Source organism: Peromyscus maniculatus, chromosome 2 (genome assembly GCF_049852395.1).
Source record: "Peromyscus maniculatus bairdii isolate BWxNUB_F1_BW_parent chromosome 2, HU_Pman_BW_mat_3.1, whole genome shotgun sequence".
Classification (NCBI taxonomy): domain Eukaryota; kingdom Metazoa; phylum Chordata; class Mammalia; order Rodentia; family Cricetidae; genus Peromyscus; species Peromyscus maniculatus.
The window spans coordinates 159,504,884-159,532,630 of record NC_134853.1 but is presented as its reverse complement, the minus strand read 5'-3'; the positions used below and the strand labels follow the sequence as shown (position 1 = coordinate 159,532,630).

Below are 27,747 nucleotides of genomic sequence, written 5' to 3'. Positions count from 1 at the left end.
GGGTTTTCACCCTCTTTAGACCTTAAAAAATCATTATGTAGTGTTCTGCCCGCATACACCCCTGCACACCAGAAGAGGGCACCAGATCTCATTACAGATGGTAGTGAGCCACCATGTGGGGGCTGGGAATTGAACTCAGGACCTCTGGAAGAGTAGCCAGTACTCTTTGGACACTTAAGGGGCACGTGCACAGGGCTGAGGATGCGGTCCATGCTACTGAAGAGGAAACACGAGAGCCGAGGCAGAGTAAACAATGATGCCGTTTATTTAAAATGTTTACTCCAAGAAATATATATATAAAAAAAAATAAGACAATTAACAGCACTAAACCAGGCACCTTCAACCAAATCACATCATCCTCGCTTGTTCCCTTCATGCTACCTTCTTGTTGATGACCGGAAGACTTAGGAGCCCACGGGCGGCCAGAGCCGTTTCCACCCAGGGCTTCCCACCATCCCCCTGTTCTAAAGGCGTTTCCCAGTGGAAAAGCTCAGGTGGACATTTTAGCCTAAAGGAAGGGGTTGTGGCTGGGCTCAAGGGTCTCTCCCTAGAAGCTATTTTAACTCACTCCCCCCTCCCCCTCCCCCCTGCTCTATCCAGAGGGGCTGACTGCTGGGTTTAGTTTGCTCCCTAGAAAGATGAGCCCAGCTCAGCTCAGGCGTCCTCAGCCCTCTTGGTGACCACACAACTCCAGGACAGAAGGAGCAGACACTGAGCGTCACTAGGCAGAGACCAGGGAGGGCTCAGGCGGCACATGGAAGGAGGGGTGGTGTCTGGGGTGACCTGGACAAAGCAGGTTAGTTTTGCAGAAGCATTGCCACTGTGGAAGCTTGTCCCCGGACTGACTATAGTCGGACACACGATGGGACACAGTGGGAACTCGGATCCGTTCCCGTCAGGCCAAGGCAAGGCCGAGACAGACACACCTTGCGAAGCCAGAGCTGCTGGAGTGTGCTGGGGCAGGAGGAAAGCATCGACTAGACCATTTTTGGCATTTTAACACAGAGACAGTAACAAGCGTCACAATAGCAAAAGCGAAACCATAAATTTGAAGACCAGAATTAACTTTCCCATCCACCCAGCCTCACACGTCAATCCTTCTCCCCATCTCCCCCAGAGCACCACTGAACTAAACCTAGTTAAAGCAGCCGAAACAGCCCAGACCCTCTGGAAACCAGGGGCCCCAGCCCGAGCTGCCACCACACTCGGGTCCAGTGAGGAGGGATCCGGGAAAGGCACCTCGGAACTCAGCCGCAAAGTCAATACCAGGACGGGCTCGGGCAGAGGGCACTTGTGGGGATGTGGGCGGCAGTCACAGCATCTGCGCTGACACGCGGGACAGGGGATTTCGGCAGGAATCCCAACTATTTGGTACCAGAGCCAAGCAAATGCGAGCGTCCCAAGAGCATTGGGACCAGCAGAGGAATGACCAAGTCTCAGGACAGGGTGGCCATCCCAGGCAGAGGGGACGGCAGGAGCAGACAGGCCAAGCACGCAGGTGGTAACAGTGGGTCACAGGAGACTGAGAACACACTTGACTGCTGGCTGGTCTCTAGCTGGAAGCTCGGCCTGGGATGGCTCCACGGGGAGCCATAAAACCAAGCCCTTCAACAACACAAAGGTTCCCCACCTCGCCCACCCCCACATCCCATGGTCCCCAATTCTCATTTGGACTTGAGAGCTAAACACAGACCCTAGAGCCCCCACCAGGGGGGAAATGGCTGGTTCCACAAATGCTTCAGCCAAAAGGCAGTGGGCCTTGCAGACAGCAGGCCAGCAACAGCTATGGGGAGAGGTGAGGGCAGGCGGGAGGGCCCGCAAGCAGGTGACCAGGTCTCCCAAAGCAGGCAGGCGGGCGGGCGGGGAGTCTGGGTGGAGACCGACCACTGGGGAGTTCTTGGCCTAGAGGCTGCTGGTTCCTGGAAGGGCCGTTTCTGTCTGGGAAAGTGGCTATTTCTCTCCCACGTGGCACCCACTCGGATCACAATGCTAATTATGGCTGGAATGGAAGGGCTGGACAAGGATACTCAGGAGGGCGAAAAGAGAAATACAACTTGGAAGAAAAAAAAAAAAAAAAAACCCTAAATTGCTCAGAGTTCCTGCCTGTCTTGCAGAGAGGCAAGCTGGCTATGAGCAAATGTTTTAATAAACAATGAGGGAAAACCACTTTGGAAAGCATACAGAAAAAGGTAGTTAATGTTGACTCCTTGGAGATGGAACCGCAGGGAGGCTGACCCAGTGCACCTTCGGTCAACTTTTGCTTCCTAAATTCCTTGTCTGACTTCAGGTCCCAGTGCACGTGAAAACGACAGCTGCCACGGGGGGTGCCACCCTGCCTCAGAGGGTGCGTGGGGTGTACTCGGGCAGCCGTTTGAGCTTCTCTTTCTCGGCTTCACTCTCATCTCGGGCTATCACCAAGGAGTGTGAATAGCCCATGGCCACCTGCAAGAACAAGCCAGGGTCAGCAACACAGGGACGCAGTTCAGAGGTGTCGGGGCGCTGGACTGCCTCAATGGGGGTCAGAAGCTGGGCTGGGCCCTGGGAAGGACACGAACCTTCCCTCCCCCTCAACACCTGTGTCGCAGGACTGGGCATCCAGGTTCCACTCTTCTAGGCCTGAAGGCCCGGATGGAAGCCCACGGAGCCCCTGTGAGCAGGGACTGGGGTGCAGCTTGACATTACACTTGCCCCCCTCCCCTCTCCAGGTCACAGGTCAAATGTATCATCTGCTCAGGGGGGCTAGTCCCTGACCCTGGCCAGTGGACTAGTCCCTGACCCTGGCCAGTGGACTAGTCCCTGACCCTGGCCAGTGGACTAGTCTCTGACCCTGGCCAGTGGACTAGTCCCTGACCCTGGCCAGTGGACTAGTCCCTGACCCTGGCCAGTGGACTAGTCCCTGACCCTGGCCAGTGGACTAGTCCCTGACCCTGGCCAGTGGACTAGTCCCTGACCCTGGCCAGTGGACTAGTCCCTGACCCTGGCTAGTGGCAAGGATCCCAGTTTGGAGAGGATTGAGGGGTGATGACCACAGAACTAGGAACTTGCTGGGGACCGGATCAGCACCCCTCTGCCCTCTCTCCTGCTGAGGACTGTACCCTTCAAACACACAACACAAAGAAAGGAAAGCCAGTGAAGGGATGTCTCACACTCAACAGGCCGGGAAGAGCCCGACACCACAGGCTCCACTCACCTGTTCTGAGAAGATGCCATCCAGGGTCTTCACCTCCTGAGCCGCAGTGGAAGATTTGGGCTTGTGGTCCCCATATCCCTGGAGAGACAAAAACAGACTGTGGCAAGGTCTAACAAAAGGGGAATGTGTATTTCCAGGTATCTCTCACGGAGGTAAGAGATAAGGACCCAGTCACTGTGCTTATGGGACAAAATGTGAGGCCAGCCTGGTCTACAGCATGAGCTCCAGGACAGGCTCCAAAACTACAGGGAGAAACCCTGTCTCAGAGGGAAGAAAAAAAAAATTTTTTTTTTTTTTAAATTTTTAAAAAATTTGTCTTGGGGGGGGGCTGAAGAGATGGCTCAGTGGTTAAGAGCACTGGCTGCTCTTCCAGAGGACCTGGGTTCAATTCCTAGCACCTACATGGCAGTTCACAACTGTCTGTAATGCCAAGATCTGACACCCTCACACCAATGCACATAAATAAAAATAAATTAAAAAAAAAAATTTTGTCTTTGGGTATTTTGCATGCATGTGTGTCTGTGTTCTACTTGTATGCCAGGTAACTGCAGAGGCCGGAAGAGGGTGGTAGATCCCCTAGAACTGTAGTTACAGAGAGTCATGAGCCACTCTAGGGTGCTGGGAACCCTCTCCAAGAGCAGGCAATGCTCTCATCTGATGAGCCATTGTCTCTTGAGCCTCAGAAGATCAAGTGTTTTTTGAAAAAGGGTCTTGATGTGTAGCTCAGGCTGTCCTGTAAGTCATTAGGCCACTGACGCTCCCTCCACTATGCAGTGTAGGCCGTCAAAGACCATTCCTGATGGGCCCCAAAAGCTATCCAACAGCCAAGTATAGTGGTGAACGCCTTTAATCCCAGCACTTGGGAAGCAGAGGCAGGCGGATCTCTGAGTTGAGGCCAGCCTGGTCTACACAGTGAGTTCCAAGACAGCCAGAGTTACATGGTGAACAGCTGTCTTAAAAATTTTAACAGAAGCTGGGCATTGGTGGCACACACCTTTAATCCCAGCACTCGGGAGGCAGGCAGATCTCTGTGAATTCCAGGCCAGCCTGGTCTACAGAGTGAGTTATGGGACAGTCAGGGCTGTTACACAGAGAAATGGTTGAGAAAAAAATCATCCATTCTCTGAAAACAGAGAAATGGAGGATGGTCCCATCTCTCTGATGCCTCAGTAGGGGTCCCTTGGGTCTGGGAGACCTGGAGTGGCTAGTGGCCCACGGACACACCAGTGATAGCTTGAGGGCCAAGGACAGCCCTGCCTCTGACTCCACCAATGAGAAAACTTCTTGTCCCAAAGGACGATGGAATAAGGAAACATAAAAACAAAGAACCACGGGCCAGGCCACACTGAGAACGCAACCCTGGCCACAGGAGATGCACAAACCCACAGCCAGCCTTGGCCTCCACACAAAGCTAAGACTCAAATGGCACAGAGCTGTTCCTAGGATGGGACAGACTGAGGTTAGAACCAAGGGCAGCTGCTTCTGACCTCGCCCCAGTCACTGGGGCTGAAAACAAAGTGTAACTCAAGTTGGAAAAACGAAAAATAAAACCATCCAGTCTTCTGTGTGGCTGACCTGACGGTGCTGATTTACAGCACAAACCAAGAGCCCTGGCTGCCCACTAAGCAGAACGCTGGAGGCTACCGGAGCCAGGATGATGCACGCAGTTCACGAAGACAGTTTCCTGTGAGCATGGACAATGGATCCCAACAGCAGGAAAATATCCCATCACCGGAGGCCCACAGGTCTGAAGCCTCCCACCTGTCCGTTCTACAGCATGGATGACAAGCAGTCTCACTACCAACCAGCCAGGACAGTGTGAGAACTTAAAAGCCAAATGTGACCCAATGTTACACATGACAACTAACTGTCCTTAACAGACAAGGAAACACCATCCATGTTCCTCATGCCCAGTCTCAGGCCTGTCTTGGCTAGTCCAGCTCTTCCCAGACCCTAATGAGGGCTTACCAGTTCCCCGAAGGTTGGCGACGGACCCCAGCTGATGGTACTCTCATCAGCTGCCACAATGATGCTGCTCTTCCTGCAATAGGCAGAAACTGTCACCACCCATCCAAGGCCAGGACACCTCTTAACACACCCACCTCCATACTGAAAACTCAGTAAGGGGTGAGAGGCTCCTCCTGGTCAGGGATAGTCCATATGTTTGCCAGTCAATACTAAAGCCAGGGCCTCACTGCCCTTCTGTCCTGGGGCTTTCCGAGGGAGAGCCCTTTGGGAGAACCACTAAAGTAGGGAGGGGAGGAGGAGGTCACACACATAAGGACAAAGTGACAGTCCATCCTCAAGGGAGAGTTAACAAGAGGGACCTGGGGCGGAGGTGGAGGACAGACAGACCCAGGGGACCAAGAAGCCCACAGCTAAGAGCCAAGCCAACCCGCACACACCCACAGCTGTCACCTCTAAGTACTGGCCAATTCAGCAGGTCCCTTCAATGAGAACACCAGATTAAAAGCTCCCTCCCCACTGTGTGGAGAAATTAAAACCCTATAGTTTCCAAGCTGAGGGAAACCTGGCCAACAAAAACTTTCAAAATTACTTTCCATGAAGGAAGGAGCCACCTGTCCTAGCCAACCAGGCCCCCACTCTCCCCTCTCTCACATTTTGGGGGTTTGGTGTCTCCTATGTCTGGCCAGGAAGACCCCAAGTCAGCAGGCAGAGAAGTCTTCCCAGGGACACAGGCACACAGGGCACCTAACACTCACAGGAAGGAACTGCCCTGGACGCAGCCACTTACCCACAGGCGAGGCTCCGGATCCGCCAGCCACAGAGGTCCTGCACTGCTTTCGGGTACATGGTAGACTCACGAGACGTATTGGTGGCCCCCCAGAAAAACAGGCCACCTAAAAGGAAGCAAAGCACGTTAGTGTCACAGCAAGCATCTCAGGACAGACAGCAAGGTGATGGACATCTGCTTAAAAGGACGCTGCACAGATAGCGAGCCAAGGACACACATGGCTGTGGGCCCTGTGGGAACAGCTAGCCCCACAAAAGGGGAGGCAAAACCTTGCACCCGGCTCCAACCACAGGGACCCGGGAAGTCAGGCCGGGGAACCGCACTGACCCACTTCACTGACAGCAAAGGAGCAGGTGTAGCCCGCGTAGATCTGGGTCGCGCCACGCCCCGGGAAGTCAAACAGCTTCACGAGGCGGGGTACCATCTCATCCTTCTGCTCCGCATGGCCCAGCCGGCCATAGCCACCGAAGCCCCAGGAGAAGACTCGCTTCTGTGAGTCCAGGACCAGCTGCAGGGAGAGGAGGTGGGGACACACGGGTCACGGCTTCTGTCCAGGAGGGTCTGGGACAGCCACAGACGGCAAAGGAACAGCAGCACAGAAACCTCACAGCCTGGGAGGCAGGAAGTAAGCCAGCCCCACGGACAGCCACAGGGGCCAGGCGCACTTCCTTTGTAGGGTGTGATTTCCCTTTTTCTCCTTGAAATCTCCCCTTCCCTCAGCAGAAGCCAAATGGCCACATGCAGCAACTCTTTCTAATTCCTATCACAACACCGCTAAACTACAGAAACAGGAGGTGAAGGCCGCGACCTACCCCTGCCTCTGCACTTGCCTGCCACAGGTGTATACAGGTGAGGCAGGCACAGATGTGCCAGCTGTTTACAATCTGCCTTGTCTGTGTCTGAGGTTTTACAACTAAACCCCACGAATGTGTAAGCTCAGCATGGAACATAAGATGTATAGTTAGGGCCAGAGCACTTGCCCAGCATATACAAAGCTCTAGGTTCCATCCCTGGCACAGTAAAACATGTAACGTGAGTTTCCCAAGCCAAGGTCACAAACAGCATCCTGGTTTAAGGACTTGTGGGCTTGAGACAGCTGCACTGAATCACTGAGCACCACCACGCCGGCAGAGTGGCCCTGGGACTCAACTCTGGGCTTCCTTTCTGCTGCCAAAGCAAGACCCAGACCAGACGCACCTATTCTCAGCAAAGAGATCAAGAAGGGCCAGCAACAGGTGCACACCTTTCTTTCATCCCAGCACAGGAAGGCAGAGGCAGGCGCATCTGGAGTTTGAGACCAGCCTGGTCACAGAGCGAGTTCCAGGCAGTCAGGGATAGAGTCAGACCCTATCTTAAAAAGAGGACCAGCAAGAAGGTTCAGGAGGTGAAAGCACTGGGCCATGCAAGGCTGATGACCAGTTTAACCCAGCATCCTGACTTCCACATACTCCATTAGTGCCTGCGCACTTACAAATACCAAGAGCGGAAGGCAGCAAATGCACAAACCGATTATCCTCCCATGGTTACTCTGCTGAGATGACCTTTAGGAGACACCCTCAATAATTAACCATTCACACCCTAGCAAAAGGTAACTGTCCATCATAGTGACACCATGATGTGTGTGTATGTGGGGGGAATTGGGTGGGTGGGTGTGATCCACAGCTGGATGTTTGGTTAGATGATGGGAAACTCACCCAGCCACACGGCATAAGCCTGAGTAAGGCAGATACCCACCCCAGAACCAGTCTAGAACCAGCATGGCTCTCGGACAAAGAAACAAGGCTTACTGTGTGGTTAGCGCCACAGGCTACATCTCGAACCACCACATTCGGGACAGGCAAGATCTGCCCATCCTTGGTCTTCTCGATGAAGATGGCTACCCGCCGGGGTACCAGCTCACAGTCATACTCTATCCGCTGTGCCCGGGCGATGAACTTCCCATCCGAGTTGTGTCCTGTGGTGAGCAGAGCCGGCCATCAGCAACAGCACAAGGCGCAGGGCAAGGAGGGATGCTGCTATATTTGTACTGCCACAGGCTCAGGGGACCCTCTGTCCCCAGCCAGAGACCCAGCCCACCCAGTTGGTCATGAGTTTGTGGGGAGGAAGGTCACTCTTTTAAAATGCATATAAAATAAGAACACGCTGTGCAGCAGGACCGTAATTTAGGGAAAACCCTACAACTACTCTGGGAGGCAAAGGAAAATGTGTCTCCTCCTGTGGCTGAGATCAGAGTAGGCAGCGCTCACCCTAAAGTCAATCTACCAAGCACCCAGTTGGGGAGCTCTGAGGAACTCCAGAAGGCAGAGCGGACGTGATTGTTCAGCACAAGAGTCTCCATTTCTGCCTACAAATTAGCATAATTTAAACATACTGCAAAAGACATAAAAACCTGGAGTTCACAAACAACCTGCAAGAAGTCATGAGGGACAGGGTCAGTATCGGCTTCACTGGTGAAGGGCCTGCCTGGCACATTATGGGCATGCTCCAGCCAAGCACCGAATTCACATGTCTGTGGCCCCAGGACCCAGTCAGCATTTTTCTGGCTTCTTGCATTGGTGGTATATCCCAGTACTCGGGAGGCACAGGCAGGAAGCAGGAAGATCATGAGGTAAAAGCCATCCTCAGCCACACAGGGAATTTCAAACCAGTCTGGGCTACATTGAGTCTGTCTCAAAAACAAAACCAAAAACTTCTAGGCTAGCCAGAGATATCACCTTCAAAAAAAAAAAAAAAAGAGCAGCGGGGTGGCAGTGGCATAGGCCATCAATCCCAGCCAGGTGGATCTCTGTGCGTTCGAGGCCAGCCTGGTCTACAGAGCGAGATCCAGGACAGGCTCCAAAACTGCACAGAGAAACTCTTGTCTCGAAAACCAAAAAGAAAAGACACAAGGGCCAGTCTGGACCCACTAGCCAAGATGCTGGTTGCTCACAGTCCAGGACATTTTCATCCCTGCCCCACCCCACGCCCGTGGCAGCAGCGCTGTGACATGTGTCACAGCAGGACACTGGCTAGTCCCTGTTCTGCTCCTCAGACCCTCACAGTGGCATGTGTGGGTACTGTGCTACAGAAACACCCCAGACCACAACTGAGCACAGCAGGATGCTGTTCAGGATTCCCTTCTGGAAGCAGTTCAGATCACCCTCACACACCACCAGGAGGTGCCAGGCAGCTGAAAAGCCTGAGGCCACCATGGACCTCGCCATCTTTCCAACATGCTCTCTACTGACCAGGGCTCCAGTGTCCCTTCAGTGTCCTGTCCAAATGTTGACAACTGAACCAAACTGTCCCCGGAGAGCAGCAGGTACATCTGCCATTTTTTCCTCCCACCTCTTTGAAGGCGCTGCACTCAGCACCTGTCTGTTGTCAGTGTGCGGGCAACACTTCCTCCAGGAAGGTGGGGTGGGGGCGGCTACCTTCTCCCCTGGGAGGCATTCAACGTCCTTCCCTGGCCAGCCAGTCACTGCAGCAGAACATGATGGGGTGGAGCCTATGAGCCCCTCCTGAAATCATGTTGGAATTCTAAAGGCAATGTCTGCACCGAGACAAGAGCAAAGGATGGGGGGTGGGGGCGGCGGCGGGGGGTGGGGTGGGGGGGTGATGACTAGGCTGGTCTGCTTTGCAAGACAGCTTTCACTATGCAGGCCTTTCTGGCCTGTAACCATGTCAACTACCCCAAACTCAGATGTGCCAGCTTCTCAGCTGCTGGCCATCACAGGTGTGAGCCAGCACACCTGGCTCGAAGGAAGGACGTGTTGCAGAGTGAACTGCCGAGTTCAGCATGAGACGTTCTGTAGACCAAGGTGAAGCCCGGTTCCTAACTGCACACAAGGGCTTTGACTGTCCTCCAGAACCATCCCACGAATGCCAAAGAGCAAGCTGCTCAAGGCAAGCAGGCTGGCTCCATCAAGGTGCTCGTCTAAAGGTGACAGGAAAGATGCACACAGAGCAGGAAGCAAGGAAACACACACACACTTCCTGTGCTGGGTCTGGGTATGGCAGGAGGCCCGCCCGTGGCCATGGAAACCGTTTATCCAACAGCCCCGAGAACTCCCTGGCAACCAGCACGGATGTGCGTAAGGGGCTGGTCCTTCTTATTCACTTCTGACTGGAGGTATATTTAGTTTCACAGAGTCACTGTTCCTTGGAGTCTAAGGTCAGTGCAGCGCTCTGCTTCTATTTATAGTCTCCCATCTGCACACTTCTAACGACACTGGGACCCAGCAACCCAGATCCCGTGCTGCTGTAGGCTCTGCAGACACCAGCAGGGGGCGCCCACACCTCACCTCCTGCTCAGGACTGGAGAAAGGACCAGGAGGCCTTGAGTCAGAGGGGAAAGGAAAATGGAGACCTTGCAAAATTCGGGTTGCAAGCTTTACCAACTCTGAGGAGAGCTTGCTGACCTCCTCCTCTCTTCTGCTCTGTGAAGTCCACTACGATGAGGGATGAGCTGATGATAGCTCATCCATCCAGGATTTTCAGAACTCCTCACTCTTACGTACGTCTCTCACTTCTAATAAAGGCTCATCACTTATATACGTGAAGAGTGGCTCAGCTTCTGTCCGCTCCAAGATTCTCACACAAGTGGATTTCCAAACCAAAAGAAAAGCTTCTTTGCCAGACAGACTCAGTCCTGATGCTCACTGAGGTAAATGAAGCATTGTGACCCTTGTAACCTAGAGTTAACAGCAAGTTGTTCCACGGAGCGTGAGACGCACTTAGCGGGTAGCAGCTACCTTCTGGATCAATTACCCACACTTGTAACACACACGCACAGCCCCACACTGCCTTCTGGCTCTATACTTCCAGTCAGATCAGAGCTTTTAAGAAAGAGACTTCCATACCCAGCTGGCCATACTCAGGGCACCCAAAGGAATAGAGGTTGCCTTTGCAGTCCATCAGCATGCTGAACTCAGCCCCGCAGGCCATCTTGGTAATCGGCTGCCCATTGTACATGATCTGAAAAGACAGAGACAGCCAACTTTCAGCTCCTTGAATTTCTTTTCCTCATTCCACCCCGGTGCCAAACAACAGTGAGCTCACCACCATGAGGGTAGACTCCATGGTTCAGAAGGCGGCCGCTTGAGCACACCTGTTACCACAAAGCTGACAACGAAGACTCTAACTGCTGGAGCCCCCTACCCTCCCAGGACAGCAGATTCTGGGGCTTTATCCCCTGGAGTCTCCCAGCAGCACCCCATCATCTGGCTCCAGCACCAGGAGCGGGGCTGGAGGCAGCAGCATCTCGCAGTGACCCCAGACAGGGAAGTAACAAGCAGGACCTCGGGGCTGCCCCAGCCTGAACCAGCCAGCTGTCCTGTCGCAGAACTCAGTCAGGCCTCAATGAAGGTGTGAGCCAGACACAAAATGGCTCAAGCGAGGATGCGCAAAGACAGCAAGTGATAGGCTGGTGCCACCGCAGGGGACAGAAACCAGACAGACCCTGGAAAAGGCCCAGGCAGAAGGAACAAACAGTATTTCATCCTCGATGGTGCAGGCGAACATGGCACTCAGGCTCATCTCATCTTTCCCCACTCTTAACTATCCAACTGCACTCCAGAACTCACAGCCAACAAAGCAGGAGCCATTCATTATCCTTCAGTCTCTACAAGGATAATCCCGAGGTCCTCCAGCACACCGCTAAGCCCCTGGCCGGCAGCCAGCACCGTTTTCCAGGGAGGAAGACCCTGCAGAGCCTCTTGCTCCGTTCCAACTTCACACAAGGTCCGAACTCAGTATCTGCCAGGCGGTTGTGGTGCACGCCTTTATCTCGGCACTGGGAGGCACAGGCAGGTCAATCTGTTGTGAGTTTGAGGCTAGCCTGGTCTAGAGTAGGTTCCAGAATAGCCAGGTCTACATAGAGAAACCTTGTCTGGGGGTAGGGGGAAGCAAACAAGCCATGGTGTCTGCAGGTGAGGAGACCTGCATCCCACCGCAGGGCTGACCTAACACAGCTTCTCTCCACCGCTCTCAAAGCTGCCCACACTGTGCTTGTACCTGAGCAGGGCTTGGGACGGCATCTGTCTGGTTCCCGAGGCCCAGCTGCCCCATCTTGTTCTCTCCAAAGGCGAACACAGAGCCAGTGTCTGGAAGGAGAGAAAAACAGGACCGAAAGGGATGCAAGGATGAACGTTTTCAACTGGATTTGGATTAGCATTATGCAAACAGCTCATCCACCAAGCAAAGCATGAGAAAGAGCTGAGTGAGAGTCATTGTGTCCATCCGTCCCAAGGGCGGCGAGGGTGACAGCAGGGTGCAGACAGAGCTGAGCCCTGCCACACACAGAACCTGGTCTGGGCTCCCAGGGGCCACCATAGGGCTCTCGCTACCTTCAGGGAGACACCCACCAAACCAGGGCATCATCTTCGACACTGGCTCAGAGTTGTTCAGCAACTCCTCCCACCCCAGAGAAACCACCTTTGCAGCCTTTTGCCGCAGCGAGACGGAGAAGAGCCACCTTTTTACCTGTCAGCGCCAGGGTGTGGTTACGCCCACATGCTGCCAGCACGATAGCCTCGTGACTGAGGGCCTCAATGAGTCTGGGGGCTTCAACCCTCTTGGTATCACCATGGCCCAGCTGCCCCTTTTCATTCCGACCTGAGGGGAGATCACGGCTGGCTAGGTAAGCAATACAAGGACAGGCTGGGGTGGGACCCACTCTCATCCCCCAGAACAGACCTTCAACAAACCCCGAGAACAGGATGAGCCCGGCTACTTGCCCCAGTGAAAAGTGAATATATCCCAATAGGAAGTGGCCAGCTACAGACCATCCCAATGCACCCCCAGTCTCTATCACCCCAGGACATGTTTGGTGTGGCCTGGATGCTCCACAGGCGTTAAGCTCCAGGAACAGCTCTCACTCTTCGTGGGTGCTGGAGGACACTGTCCCCCTCCTCAGGGAGGGTCTCATACACGTACTATTGACCTTCATTTCTTCTAATCTGCACCCCTACCCTGTTACAAGATCCCAGCCCCAGGTCTGGAGAGGTGTCTCTGAGGTTAAGAGCACTGGCTGCTCTTCCAAGGGACCCGGGTTTAATTCTCAGCATCCACATGGCAGCTCACAACTACCTGTAACTCCAGTTCCAGGGAATCTGACACCCTCACACAGGCATACATGCAGGCAAAGCCCAATGTACATTAAATAAATAAGTCTTTAAAAAGATAAAAAAAAAAAAAAAAAAAAAAAAAGATCCCAGCCCCATGTATCCTCACAGCAAGGACCACCTCCTTCTGGACAGCTGTGTTATATCCATGGATGTTTGAGAGCAAGCGGGACACACAGACACAGACACAGACACAGACACAGACACAGACACAGACACAGACACACACAGCCCTGTGGAAACCTAAGCAATTCACGGCTCCTCTAGGGAGCCCTGATTCAGCTTAGGTGGGCTCCAGGACAGCTGGAAGCCCTAAAATACTACCTAGGTTCCAACACAGATCCAAAACAAAACCCAAGAGGACCCCCAGGACCATCTGTCTCTCAGAGAAGCACTTGGGTAAGTCAAGGTGGAGACTGTACAAGGCTGGAAGAGGAGAGCCACAAGCAGGGTGGGGTTCACACTAATCTTCCCCACGGGGAGCTGAGCCCCAGCAGCCTGCAGGAAGCGGGCAGAACAGGTGACTAGCCTCCCTCACAGGGGAACCCTCCCAGGAGACGAGCATCACTTAAGGGCTAGCTCCAGGGCCAGCACTGGACAGACGCCAACTTCAGGAGGAGCCTGCCATACCCAAGTTCAGAGTTCTGACACAGAACACAGCACTCTCCCTCCTGCTCAGGAGGCCTGCTGGCGGCTGCCCTTCCGTCAAGTGTCTAACAGTGGTCTCCTGACCTCTTGGCTGGTCTCCACAACCCCACTGGGGCTCCAGAGAGCTCCCTCTCTTGCTCTATGGGAATCACTCTTGTCATAGGGTCTGCCCTGAGGCAATCTAGAACCTGAGTGCCATGGCAAGGAGCTCAAAGAGAAGCTGCTGAAGTTGGAGACACTGACCTAAAAGGCCTTGGCCAGTGCGGAGGACGAAGAGCAGGGAATGGGGGAGGGGTCCTCTGCCAACCGAGAAAACAAAAATGGAGCAGATGTCGGTGTGTCACCCAGAGCCCGGGAGGATAAATGTGGGCCACACACACTTGTTAATTTTTTTCAACAGAATTATAAAATTAGCGAAATGCAGAAAGACGGCAGATGTTAATACATTTGGACTCTGGTGCAGCAGCTCATGAAATCACCAAAAAAATGGCTCAAACAGACCAAAATAAAAACGTCATATGGATTAGAAGCCAGCCAAAGGCTAGAAACAAATGGAGAAGCCAACTCCCCCGGAGCCGCAGAGCCCTGAGGCTTGGATGACGTGAGCCTCGAGCACTATCTCCTGGCCTACCTGGAAAAAATGAGAGCTGGAGTCAGGACAGCCTGGCATGAGGGAGGCTGGCACAGGAGGAAAGGAAGATGTGGGCAAAGTCCCGAAATCAGACCGAAGGCCAGGAGCCACAGGGGCCTCTTAACAGACGTGTTAGCCACACACAAGAGCCAGGGAGGGAGTGGTATTCAAGAGTAACGGAACACAGGTCTCCTGCCACGTGGGGCCACAAAGCAGGACAACAGGCCAGGAACAGATGGCTGGTCGGAGGGATGGCAGCACCCGTCTCAAGTTCAGGAAAACAACCTCCAAGGATTCAAAGAACAGAACTAGTGAGATGGCTCGGCAGGTAAAGGAACTTGCTGCACAAGCCTGGAGCCTTGGGTTCAATCCCCAGAACCCACATAAATGGGGAAGGCAAGAACGGTCTCCCAAGTTGTCCTGACCTCCACCACGTATGATGCGCGAGACACACACACACACACACACCCGGGGGGGGGGGGGGGGGGGGGGGGGGGGGAGCGCACCACCATGGATCCAGACAGAAGACAGGGCCTCTTTCCAGGTGACTTCAAGTCATACTTCAGAGCATGTGTGTGTCACCCACATTCAATACTTACCCCAGCTCCACAGTTTCCCTTCTGTGGTGATGAGGAGGCTGTGGGCAGCACATGAACCCGAAACCACAGTCCGCACCCGGACTCCCGACAGGCACCCATACCTATGGGGCCCCCACAAATTCTGACCGAGGTTGCGGTAAGCAGCTGCAAAAGGGAAGAACACGAATTAAGCCCCTGTGGAGCAGGGCCAGACAGGTAAGGACACCCCAACATCTCACCTAGGGGTCGCACCAAACCAAGCCTGCCTGGAGTCACTGGCCACTCTTCAGTGAGTGCACCAACACCTCTCCTCAGACCCACACAGCTCCTGGGCCCCAACCCCACCACAGGGCAGGGCTGGCCTTCCTGTAACCCGTCTGGTGTGGCACAGGCTCTCTGGGTGTTCCCGTCTACCCTCCTGCCTGCACCCCAGGCCTCCCCACAGCCCGAAAGCAGGTCTTTCTGAGGTTTGGTGTTCCCATCGTCCTCGGACCCACTTGCTTCCCTGGAGGGGGGTCTTGTCAGCCACTCAGCTCCACCCACACCCAGGAACTTCAGCTGACTTGCTGAACTGTCACCTGACTTGCCCACCAAGTCACTTCCCCCAAGCATGTCCTCTCATGGTCCCTACTAGCCCTTCAAACTTTCTGGGACACCCACATCAGACTTTGCACTGTACCCCTTATTTAACCTGTATCCCATCCCAAGCATACTACCTACTATAACTGGTGGTGACAGGCAGCAGGGACCAAGCCACGGGCCTGTCCTCGCCAGGCCTCAAATCTGGCACCAGGGCACACCCCTGGGAGCGAGCTGCCACTCCCGTTTCTCAAGGTAGGGGTGTGGCTTTGTTTTCCCTCCAGGACAATGGTGGCTAGCTTGAGAAACTGGCCACAGCTGAGGTGGCTCAGACAGCCCTGCAGGCAGGTCACGGAGAGGCTCCCCACTGGTCACCCATGAGATGAAACTCCCGGGCACCAGAGGGGCTGAGGAGTGCAGCAGAGAATGGCCTGGTTCTTGAACTAGCTGGCCCAGGTGGACTCTGGCTCTCTGGCACCCCACCAATGCCCCTTTCCCTGAAGAGGGCACCATCATCAGCTACAAGAACATCGGGGTATCTCCCTGTCCCAGGGACTCCCTCCCTCCCACCCTCCCCCCATTTCAGTTGAAAGGGACAAGCTGGCAGTGGCCCCAGCTTCCCAGGCTGCAGACATTAATGCCACCATTTACACACACACACACACACACACACACACACACTCCGTCCTCACCACAGGCCACAGCCAAGACCACCATGCTGCCGCACAAACTAGAGCACGCTAAGGGAAGGAGCTACAAAGAGCCCCCTCTACCTGCAGGGTGGTGGGAGGCAGATCTTGCCTAACAGCTCTAGGCAAAGTCACAGACCGCCTAGACACAGCTGAACGTCGACAATTACTTAATGAAACTACACCCCCGACTCTAGGGCCAGGCCGGCAGGGGGCAAGAGCGCAGTTGGGACAGGAAGCCCCCTGGGATGGGCACATTGGCAAGACTCCCAACACCAGTCTGGTCTGCTCTGGACTCGTGGCACAGCTTCTGGGCCACGGAGGGCATGGGAGGCAGAGGTGACAGCCAGGTCAAGGTACCTTGCCATATCTGCAGGGGAATGGACACACTGGAGAAGAGGAACCCTGTGTGCCCTAGCTGCAGAGGTAACTCTGTTCACTCATGAGGACTGACAGGTGCCCAGGGCTGTGCTGAAGGATGGGTATCTTCCACAAGGAGCCACAGCCAGTCAGCTCCATCCATACCATCTTCCTGGAGCAGGGTGATGGCCAAAGCTCCTAGGTTTGGGCACTAGGGTGTGCCGGTGTTCAAATATTTGTTCAAACAAAGCAATGCTGGGAAGCACTTTGGGCATGTGTCCAAATGGAATCAAGAGCCATCAAGTGTGGCACCATGCCAGCCTTCTTCTCCAAGAGGCCCCTCAGGAAGGGACCCATCTTCTAGGGACAGCTGGACACAGGACACTGGTGGGACTGTGCCCACTCCCACAGCTTACTAGTTCCACTGAGTTCTTCTCACAAGTCAGTTAAGTAGCCTGTTCATCTCCATCATCACATCTGACAAGCGTCTGGGGCCCCACGGCACCTCAGCACACGGCCAGCCCCTTCCTTGTAGTGAAAGGCAATCTCAAGGACTCAGGGGGCCATGCCTGTTTGAGGACTACATTCCCGAGTCATCTGAGTCTTTTAAATACAGGACTGTGAAGGCACAACGTGCATGAGACCAGGTTCAGCTCAGATGCAGCACCCTCACCAAAGTGGCTTTGTGGCCTCAAGCAATTTGCGTGGCCTCTCTGAACATGCCCACAACTGCAGAGAATACCTACCTGGTGGGCATGAGCTAGCACTCCAACGACCACCTGGTTGACAAGAAGCAGTCAGTCATCTTTCAGACAGTTTCTCCTACCTTGTTGTTTAGGGACTTCCTTCCGTCCGATCAAGTCCCAGTTGGTCGCCCCAAAAATCAAAAGCTGCCCTTTGCACTTAGACCCTTCGAGTTTCTAGAGAGAGAGAGAAGGACAAGAATGAGCTCATTAAGGCTGCTTACTGCTGGCACCCCACGGCTCTCCTATGAAATAGGAGAGAGATGAGGGCTCTCTCTCCAAAGCCCAGATTAACCTTGAACTCCCATCTTCCAGCCTCACCCGTGTGGGCTGCAAATGTGCACACACCAATGCACCAGCTCAAAAAAATTATCTGCTGGTGTTTCACACTGGTCAGCGGGCCCATCCAATAACCTCCATCTACGTGCTCCAAGGTGGGCGACCCCCAAGCCCGTTCCCAGAAGTCTCAAGCTTGAGCTCAACACTAATGCAGAGCCAAAGGAGAGCTCTGTTCTCCCCCATTCCCTGGGATGAACTACAGAGTCATGCACAAGACCAGCCCCCAAGGCTGGGGACCCAGGAACCACACACCAAGGCCAGCTACATAGTCCCCACTACAAACACCATGGTGTGTGTACTGGCAGCCTTCACACTTCAAGCCTGGCATGACTTCTGCATGATCATCATGACGTTAGTCCTGTGCGCTGCCCACAGTAACGAGAGATTTTGAACAGGGAGGACGGAGAGGGGGTTACAGCCAGGTACCTAACTTCATCAGGGGAGACGGAAAGGGTAAGACAGGGCTCAGCTTTGGTGGGGCAGCAGGGTCTGATGCAGAGGGCCTTCCATAGATCTTCAACACTACCTACAAGCGGGGACCAGTGGTAAAAGGGGGACCCTCCTCACTAGGGCTCCCAGCAAAGAACACCCCTCCGTGTCTAGGTTTAGAGGCAGGGTTTTGCTCTGTAGTTCTGACTGCCTCTCAGTCTCAGTGGTCCTCCTGCCTCCGCCTCTAGCACCAGGAGTACAGTTAGGTACCACTGTACCTGTCTGTTCAGCCAGGGCTACTGAGCCTCCACTCCGCATACAGAGCGAGCATTTGAGAAGGCCACCACACAGTCATGGGCTGCGCCCAGCACTCTCTTTGCCTTCTTCAATGTCAAAACACATTACAAAATAGCCGGGCAGTGGTGGCACACGCCTTTAATCCCAGCACTCGGGAGGCAGAAGCAGGCGGATCTCTGTGAGTTCGAGGCCAGCCTGGACTACCAAGTGAGTCCCAGGAAAGGCGCAAAGCTACACAGAGAAACCCTGTCTTGAAAAACCAAAAAAAAAAAAAAAAAAAAAAAAAAAAAAAAAAAAAAAAAAAAAAAAAAAAAAACCAAAAAAAAAAAACAAAAAAAAAAAAAACAAAATATACCTATGGGCTGCTGAGCTGGCTCAGTGAGGTAAAAGGACTCACTGCAAGCCTGATGACCCGAGTTCAAATCCTCTGCAGCCATGGCCTCTGTGTGCCTGTACACACACACACACACACACACACACAGAGTAAACAGAATACCTGAGTTCAAATCCTCTGCAGCCATGGCCTCTGTGTACCACACATGGCCTGTACTCACACACACACAAACAGTAAACAGAATACATGACTTCAAATCCTCAGGAGCCATGGTCTCTGCCCACACTCACACCTCACACACACACAAACAGTAAACAGAATACATGTCTTTGAGGAAAATGCACTTTTGCTTTGTGTGAGACAAAGTCTCACTATGTAGCTGGCCTCCATTTATATAATCCTCCTGCACCAACCTTCCCAATACTGGGATTACACCCAGTTTCCAAACACACTTTGGAGGGCTAGAGAGATGGACCCAGATCCAGTTCCTAGCACCCAGATCAGGTAGTGAGTGGCTCACAACTCTCTGTAATTCCAGTTCCAGGGGATCTGACACCCTCTGGCCTCTGAGAGCATCCATGTTCGCATGATGTGAACAGGTACACACATATACACAGAATAAAAATTAGAATGAGAAGAAAAGGGAAAAAAGAGTTCTCTGTAAAATACACTGTAGGCTAATGCGTCACTCAGTGGTAAATGTCTAGCCTGGGCAAAGCCTTGGACTCCATCCCCAGCACAATAAGTAAATCACAATAAATAAAAGCAATTAAATAAAGTGGGTCGTTAGGCTCAATCCTGCACCTCCCCCTACACCTCCACCCCTGACCTTTTGTGGAGGCCTGGAGTGAACCAGAACTGAGCTGCAGCTGCGACTCCAGTACCTCCAAACCCACAGTGGCCCCAGGTCAGCTGTCCTGGACAACACACCCCAGAGGTCCCCAATGGCCCCATTTTATTTTGGGGGGAAATCTGACCTCCCAGGTGTCCCCAGTATTATGTAGCCCCTACTCCCATTCAGGTCCAGGAGGCAGATGACAGGGACCAAGCTTCAAGACTGGCTCCACAGGCCCAGGCCTCACAGGAATGGAGTAGCCTCCCTGTTCAATTATTCAGGAGCATGGAGTGTGGGGGCGGCCTTCCAAGGCCAGACTCAAGTTACCCGATGGGAGTCTACTTCCCTTTCTCTCTCCTTTGTTCAAAGGCAGGTGTGGCTGGAATAGTCTACAAGCCTCAGCCCATGGCACTGGGTCCTCTGTAAGGCCGTCACTTACTGGTACACGCTCTACCATTCTCCAGGTCAGGACTCTGAAGGGGCCCCAGAAATGGAGGGGAGAGGCCTCAAAACCAGCTTGATCCCAGGCCAGGCTGCACTGCACTAACAACTTGCGAAGTGAAGAAGTTCAAGGGTTCCCAAGTTCAGCACTCACTGAGACGCAAAGCGTCAAGAGTGCTGTGGCCGCCCCACGCCCTGAGATCCACCAGGCCAAGGGCTGGTGGCCAGTAACTACTGCCATCCCGGGGGCTCCTGAAGCCTTTCATGCCAGCTAGCGTGTATATGAAAGCCCTGCCCTTCTGAAAAAGCGGTCTGTGGGCAACCTTGCCTGCTTGCCCACAAAAAACATGACCTGTTACCCTGGCACCAGTTTCACATCATGGACCCCACGTTCTCACAAAGGATGAGTGATTGTATCCATTGCCAATACCTACACAACTGTTTACTAGTAACCCACAGTTCATCTCTCTACAGCCAAACTCTTCCCTCCTTCTTATGGAATGAAGGTTTTAATTAGTGCTATTCATTTAAAGCCCCCGTCAAAAAAAACCTCAGCCACAGAACTCCAACAACCTATCCTATAAGCCCGCTGGCCCTATCCAGGGGATCCCGGTGAACATATGGATTTGAGAGAGCTTGGGGGCTCAGTGGAAGAGCAGGAGCTTAGCCCTGGGTTCAGTCCTAAGCATCAAAAGGAAGGAGGGAGGAAGAGAGGAAAAGACAGGAAGGAAGGGAAAAGAACAAGCCAGAGGTTTCCCTGCTCTCCAAAGGTTAACCCTACAATGGGACTGCAACGTGTCTAAAGGCCTGCATGCAGACAAAGCCCAACAGTCTAGGACGGAGGAACTCCATCTCAGCCAGCTACCTACCTCCACATGAGGAGTCACAAATGTGACCTGGGCCCAGATGAGGCCAAGGCAGAAGACGCACTGAGTACCTTCAATCTACAAAATGGGAGTTCCTGGCCACAGCAGTTTCTGAATTATTGCCCAAGTACACTTTGCAAGTCTGAGAGAGTCAACCTTTTCACATTTAGGAGACTGATGCTCTGGGACAGGAGGACCACGGAGCAAGACCCTGGCAACCAACCCCCTCCCACTCAGGCTTGGCCTTTATGTTCTCTAAGAATGAACATGTGTCTCAAGAGTCCACAAAACCTCAGCAACCCCCCCCCACACACACACACTAAAAACCCACACAGGCCAGGCGGTGGTGATGCATGCCTTTAATCGCAGCACTTGGGAGGCACAGGCAGGTGATCTCCAGGACAGACAGGGCTACTACATAGAGAAACCCTGTCTACAAAACAAAACAACGTCAACAATAACAACAACAAAAAAACCCAAACAAAAAGACAAAACAAAAGCACACAGAGCTGGACAGCTGTGCCAATAGCCAGTTTCTCAGGACTCAGGCAGGACGACTGGAGATGGATCAGCCTCTTCCTCGAAAGACAAAACACCCGTCCTACACAATGACCTGTGAGCCTCTGTCCTCCACTGACATAGGACAAGACTCAAGTCACAGGCTCTTAAGGACTCTCCCTCTTTCCTAGCACACTGAACTCTTACAGGACAACTCTGCCCCTCAACAACATGAGCATGTGGCTTATCTTCCCAAGCCCACCACCACTGCAAGTTCAAGATAAGGTAGGAAGGCGAAAGCCAGGGGCCCAAACACTGACAGAGGAGTCTCCTTGGAGCTACCCACAGGAGGGAGGCTTGTGTCTGCTCAGCGAAGTAACTTCTGAAAATCAAGAGACTGGTGGCCTACTGCAGCACACAGTCCCTGATCTGCCAAGCAGAGACACCATGAGGGCCCTTGGGCAGGAAACACGGGGCAGCCTGTTGGCCTGGGCCTGTGGGAATGAATGCAAGGCTGTGTTCCCGACCTTGAGCCAAATTCACCAAACCTAAGGGAAACAGAAACTCCAGGCACACACTTCCCAGGTGCAACAGTGTATCACTTCGGAAACCCCATAGGGCCCTGGCTTCGTCTCTCCTATGGCCCCGTGCTAGTTCCCCTAGTTTTAAGGTGACAGACACACAACTTTTAAGTTCCTGTTTCTAAACCTACACAGGAAGCTGTACACATAAAACAGGCACAAACTGCAAGAGACTGCTTCACTCAGGCATGACATCTCCCAGTAGGACACAAGGTACCAATTCCAACACGGGGCTGGTGGAGGTCGAGGCAGGCCTCTGAGTCCCTCCTACACTGATCTTCCACTCCTCATGCGAACCCCTGCGTGGGTTAAGAATCTCTCTCGAGACCACAGAACTCACTGCTCTTCAGTGGGGCTAGAGCAGCACAGCAGCTAGCTCAGACACAGATAATCCAATTCCACGTGGCTTTCCCAAACTCTCGAAAACCCCATACAACAGCGGCAGGACCCCAGCATGCCCAACTCCTTAGCAGCGTCCTAACCGGCTGAGTGGGGAGCAGGAGGGCCATTTGTGAGTTCCTCTTTCAATACGCGGGCTGAGTCCATCACACTATCTGGCAAGCCTACCTCCCGCAGGGTTCCCCCGCATGCCTAGCCAGAGCCTTCCTTCCACTGCAGGGCTGTTTGTGAAATACGTTCACGGGCGCAATCTGCAAGATGGTTAAGGGCTCGCTGCCATCCTTTCTACTGTGCCTGGACGGCTGTGAGGCGCCCGGGTCCCTTTACCCTTGTCACCTCTCCAGAGCACCCTTTGAAACAAGGGTGACACGCTGCAAGAGTCAAGCCCCATCTCTTTCTTAGGGCTAACTGAGAATGTGGTCTCCGGCCGGGGCGGAGGAGAGGGGCACCAAAGAAAACTTGCACAAAGTTCTAGTGGGGACGCTGCGGACCCTGGGCCCGGCTCGCACCGGCTCTGCGGAGCTTTTTCCGCAAGCTCAAGTTAGATGGTGGGGAGACCAGAGCCTACGGCGGGACAGACCCCACCGGCCCCACGCCGTGGCCACCCGAGGCAAACAAAGCCCAGCGCCGCTCTGCGGGGGGTCGCGGGTGGGAGGAGGCGATCCCCGGGCGGGGGCTGGGGGGGGGGAGGGAGGGCCTCCGAGGAGCATGCGCGCTCACACCCGCGCGGCCCCCACCATGCCCCGCGCGCGCACCGGCCGGCCGACCGCGCAGGGTATACATGGAGCATGCGCGCCGCAGGCCAGGCCCCGCCCCCCCGGGGCGCCCGAGCCGCAGCGGCGGGAACCTCAAAGCCCCGGTGCGAGCCCGCAACTCCCGGCGGGTTGCCCTCCCCCCGGAGAAAGAGATGCGGGGAGGGAGGGGGGAGCGCACCCGGGGAAGAGCGACAGCCCCCGCGTGGCCACGCACGCCCGGTTCCCCCGGCCCGGGACCAGCTCCCCCGGGTTCCCCGCGCGGCGTGGGGGGAGGGGCGGGGCGTGACCCCGCGGCGCCCCTCCCCCCCCCCAACCGCCAACCGCCCGCGCCCCCGCCCCACTCACGACGCGCTCCTTCGTGTGCTCGGGCTCCGTGATAACCGCGGCCGCGCCGCCCGCCTTGCCCGCCGCCGCCGGCCTGGCCGCGCGCTTGCCGCCGCCGGGGGCCCCGTCCAGCTCCGGGCCGTCCTCGTCGCCGCTGCTGCCGCCGCCGCTGCTACTGCTGCAGCGCTCGGGCCGCTCGCGCTTCCTGCCCGCCGGGCCGCCGCGCCTCCGAGGCCCCGCGCGCGCCGTGCCGTTGCCCGAACTCGGCTCCTCCCAGGCCGCCCCCTTCTTCCTGGGCATGGTCGCGGGCTGCGGAGACACGGGCGCACAATGCACGGGGCGGGCTGCAGGGCGGGGGAGGGGAGCGCGGCGCGGCGTGGGCCGCCCCACCTGCTGCTCTCCCTCGCCCCTCCCCACGCCGCGCGCCACGCGGGGACCCCCCTCACCCCAGCCCGGCCCCAAGCACCTGCGAGCACGCGCGGAAAGAGGAACTTTCGTGGGCCCCCTGCCCGGCCCCCGCTGCCCCGCACTCGCCCCGTCTGCTTCTTTTTTTTTTTTTTTATTGATTTTGAACAATGGGATCTCTGTCTGTCTCCGATTAAACCACGTGGATCCGCCTTCCTTCCCCTTCTTATTCATTCTGTTCCCCAACCCCCCCTCCTTCCCCTGCGTTGTTTTTTTTTTAACCTTTCGCGTGGTGGGGGGGAGGAGGAGAGAAAAAAAAAAAAAGGAAAAAAAAAAAAACTTTCCCAGACCCTGCAAACTGGTCCCAGTCGGTTTCCAGCCCCTACCTGGTTGGAGTGATGAGAAAAGGGAAGGGGAGCGATTGAAAGACGGGTCAACGGCTTCGTCTCTCCCCGGCCGGGACGAGGGCTCCAGCCCACTCACCAGATACACTTAAAATGTAAATACGAGCTTCCAGAACAAATGCTACAACACAAAACAGAAACACATGTGCGGCCGGGCGGCAAGCGAGCGCGCGCGCGGCGGGCGGCGAGGGGCCCCGGGCGCGGGCGCCCCCTACCGGCCGGAGGACCCCGCCGGCCGAGCCGCCCACCCGAGCCTGCGTCCCGGGCACCCGTCGCCAACGCCGCAAGCCCCGCTGGGCCGGCCGCTGTGCGCTCCGCACGCCCTTCCACGCAGCGCGGCCTGCGCGTCACAGGCGTCTTTGGGGCTCCGGAGAGTGTCAGATTCTTTTGTTTTTTCCTCTGAGCGTCTAGACAGGTCACCTGAGGACACTCGCTGGAAAATAGTTGCTTTGCTCACGCAGCAGCCAACGAGGGACGTGCCCTAATTGAGTGATTGGAATGAAAGATGAATACAATTTGAATAACTTTCTCCTATGCAGACAGAAGCTAGATTTTATTCGCCGCGGATGTGTCCCCAGGATGCAGCCGGGTGCTGTTACATGGTCAAGTTACATAAAGGTTTGATATACTAAGAAATTAGTAATTGGCAGGGGGCATAGGTGGACTTGAAACTACTTGTGGTGGAACGTCTTTCTTTCTCTGTTAACATATTTACTGCGCCCCCAGTACTAGCAATAGAAGATGCAAGGGTGCTAGATGCTGAAAATACAGACATAGAGAACAAGATCTCTGCCCCATTGGAAGGCGGAGTAAGGAGAAAGATTAAGAAATAATTGAAAGTGTGGTAGTTGCCCCATTCAAGGAACAAGGAAGGCGTTTCCTGGGCAAGCTGAGTTGAGCAATTTAAAGAATCCGACCTGCCAGAAAGGGGGTAGAAAGCATTTTCCCAGCCCCGTAGAGTAGTGCAGGGTCCAGGAATCCCGGAAGGGAAGTGGCCAGGCTGAGGACTGGCCGGCTCACAGCACCCGGCAAGCAACGGGGCAGGATTGTCGATTGGAGAGAGATCTCCTTGGCTGGTACCAAGGGAAGGCTTGCATGGCCGTATCACTTTTTTCTTTTACCAAATGTTTCTTCCTTTTTCTTTGGTGTTTTGTTTCGTCTCATGTAGCCCAGGCTGGCCTGAAACTCACCATGTAGCCCAGGCTGACATTGAACTTGATAATCTCCTTCCTCTACCTCTCAAGTGCCTGAGTTCCTAGTGTGAAAGTTTCTTTTTTGGCAACTTCCTTGGTTGGCTAGAAAGTTCTTAGGGTCTTTGCGGTTCATTTTTATTATGTCGAGAAGCAAGGGCTGGGGGACCACAGATATCTGAAGGCAGGCAGAAACTCCAAGAGAACCAAATCTAAGTTATTCGATAAAGTCATATAAGTCTGTGTCCTGAGAGCCGGAAGCACTTATGTAAAACAACTCCGAAAAGGAACTTCAACTGGTGCATTTCGGAGATATTCAGGTCAAGACCACATAGGAGCACCGTTTGAAAGCCTCTTAATAGGCCAGGCATTCGAAAAGATTGAAGAGATTAAACCTTGAGGCTTTGATATAAAACATTAGAACCAACCAGAAAAGAATTCTGCCTTAAGTGTGCCGTCAGGTCCGGGTTTCAGGAAACGGCGTGCCAGAGCTTGTCGGGGGAGGTGGCTGGTTGGGCGTTTATCTTCCCGACAACACCCTGTGTGGCCAATTAGAAACGCTGAGGGCGCCTTTAAAAGGCTTTCAGGCAGCGAGTGTCTCTTTCTTTCTCCTGCCCCATTATACTGCTTTCTGCCGGCGTAAAAGGCACATGCGTCAGAACCGCTGATGCAACCCGACGCTAATATCACGTTGCATCATCTGACCCAAGGTGTGGTGCTTCCAAAACTGGTTTTTCCTGAGGCTGTGCTGGAGAAGAGCACTTGGGGGATAACACCCACCAACTGACCCTCCTCGGCGGATGATAAAAGTGTTTTCTGCCACTACATGCCTCAGTTCCACACTATTTGAGACCCAGGGAAAGCCCAGCAGTGACTCCCCTGCCTGGGATGGGGGTGCACACACTCATCAGTGAGGCATGTCGGCTGCTGCTTAGCTTATGTAACCAGTGTGACAGTGAGGTGCACCAACGGGGCAAGCGGGGAGTGCTCCTTCCAACCCCCACTTAAACTTGAGAATTTTACTTCATTTTAGTTGAGCAACTCTTTGGAGACAGAAGAAAGGTTTAGAGCATGGGATGAAGAGGAGAACGGAGAGCAGGCACTGAGACCCTTCTCTCTGGGCACAGGTGACTGGCCTCTCTGTTCATGGAAATATGGGTGATCTTGCTGTTAGCCTTTTTTGGTGCTCCTTAATAAAGGTTGGACTCAACAACAGTCCAGAGCCACTCCTGGAGGTGCGATTGCATCCAGCTGGACCACAGAAAGCTCCCTTGCTAGTCCACAGAGGCTCTGGTCCCACTTATATAAAAACGAAGCCAGCCGGGAGATTGAAATGGTTCTGTTTTTAGACCAGGCTGGCCTGGAACTCACAATGTAGCTAAGGATGACCTTCAACTTTTGATTCACCTGCATCACCTCTGGAGTGCTGAGATTACAGGCATGGGCCACCATAGTCCATTTATAGTGTGTTGGGAATCGGGTTTTGTTCATGCTAGGCAAACACTCTACCCACCATTACACACCTCCAGCTCCAGACAGAAGTGAATTCTGATGGTCTGAGTAGGTACAATTGGACCACAGTAGGATGATACACAGTCTGCCTGTGCTGTTGAACCAGGGAGTGGAGAAGATACTGGACCCTTGAATGTGGCAGGTTCATGTTGCAAGTATGCTGTAGCATAAACACACTGGATTGGTTTTTGTTTCATTTGGGTTTTATCGTGTAGCCCACCCTGGCCTTGAACTGCTTTTTTTTTTTTTTTTTTTTTTTTTTTTTGGTTTTTGGAGACAGGGTTTCTCTGTGTAGCTTTGCGCCTTTCCTGGAACTTGTTTTGTAGACCAGGCTGGCCTCGAACTCACAGAGATCCACCTGGCTCTGCCTCCCGAGTGCTGGGATTAAAGGCCGCCGCCGCCGCCGCCGCCGCCGCCGCCGCCGCCGCCGCCGCCGCCACCACCACCACCACCCGGCTTGAACTGGTATTCTATTGCCTCACCGCCAGAGTGCTGGCATCATGGGCTTGTGCCACCATACCCAGCTCACACTACACTTGAAGACTCAGAGCAAAACAAAACGGAAAAAACCCCAAAACCAAACAACCCATGACAGATCGCATGAACAGTTTTATTATATTAATGTGGACACGATGGTATGTAGCTATGTAGTCTCAGATATTGGGAAACTGAAGCAAGGGGGATCATAAATTTGAAACTAGCTTGGGCAACATATAGAGACCTCCTACAAAAAGCTAATCAAGTTGGGGATACAGCCCAGCAGTAGAGCACTTGCCTGGCATGTGAATGGCTCTGGTTTCAACCCCAGGCACACCGGAAGTAAAGGATAAACCTGGGATGGCTGCACAGACCTATGGTCCTA

General features: G+C 54.1%; 1 protein-coding gene across 2 annotated transcripts; it reads right to left on the bottom strand.

Annotated features, from left to right (window-relative positions):
- Positions 1–247: 247 nt before the first annotated feature.
- Positions 248–24,399, bottom strand: Rcc2 (regulator of chromosome condensation 2). 2 transcript variants are annotated; one of them, XM_076565560.1, is made up of 13 exons: positions 24,166–24,399; positions 23,396–23,683; positions 17,360–17,453; positions 14,927–15,070; positions 12,408–12,539; positions 11,940–12,028; positions 10,787–10,901; positions 7,733–7,899; positions 6,273–6,453; positions 5,946–6,051; positions 5,159–5,231; positions 3,191–3,268; positions 248–2,442 (listed from the first exon to the last, which is right to left on the bottom strand). In XM_076565560.1, the coding sequence occupies exons 2-13, from the start codon at positions 23,672–23,674 to the stop codon at positions 2,338–2,340; spliced, it is 1,563 nt and encodes a 520-aa protein (XP_076421675.1). In that variant the 5' UTR covers positions 23,675–23,683; positions 24,166–24,399; the 3' UTR covers positions 248–2,337. The 2 variants fall into 2 exon arrangements, with proteins under 2 accessions (XP_076421675.1, XP_076421676.1); XM_076565561.1 differs by lacking the exon at positions 24,166–24,399 and adding an exon at positions 23,841–23,935.
- Between the last annotated feature and the right edge of the window lie 3,348 nt (positions 24,400–27,747).

Bases quoted from the DNA above. Each gene is read 5' to 3' on its own strand.
- Rcc2 (XM_076565560.1), bottom strand. From the start codon at position 23,674: ATGCCCAGGAAGAAGGGGGCGGCCTGGGAGGAGCCGAGTTCGGGCAAC. The intron at 6,052-6,272 runs GTCAGTGCGGTT...GCTTCCTTTTAG, and splicing joins CTTTGCTGTCAGTGAAGTGG to GTGGCCTGTTTTTCTGGGGG. The intron at 5,232-5,945 runs GTAAGTGGCTGC...TGCCTATTGCAG, and splicing joins ATCCGGAGCCTCGCCTGTGG to GAAGAGCAGCATCATTGTGG.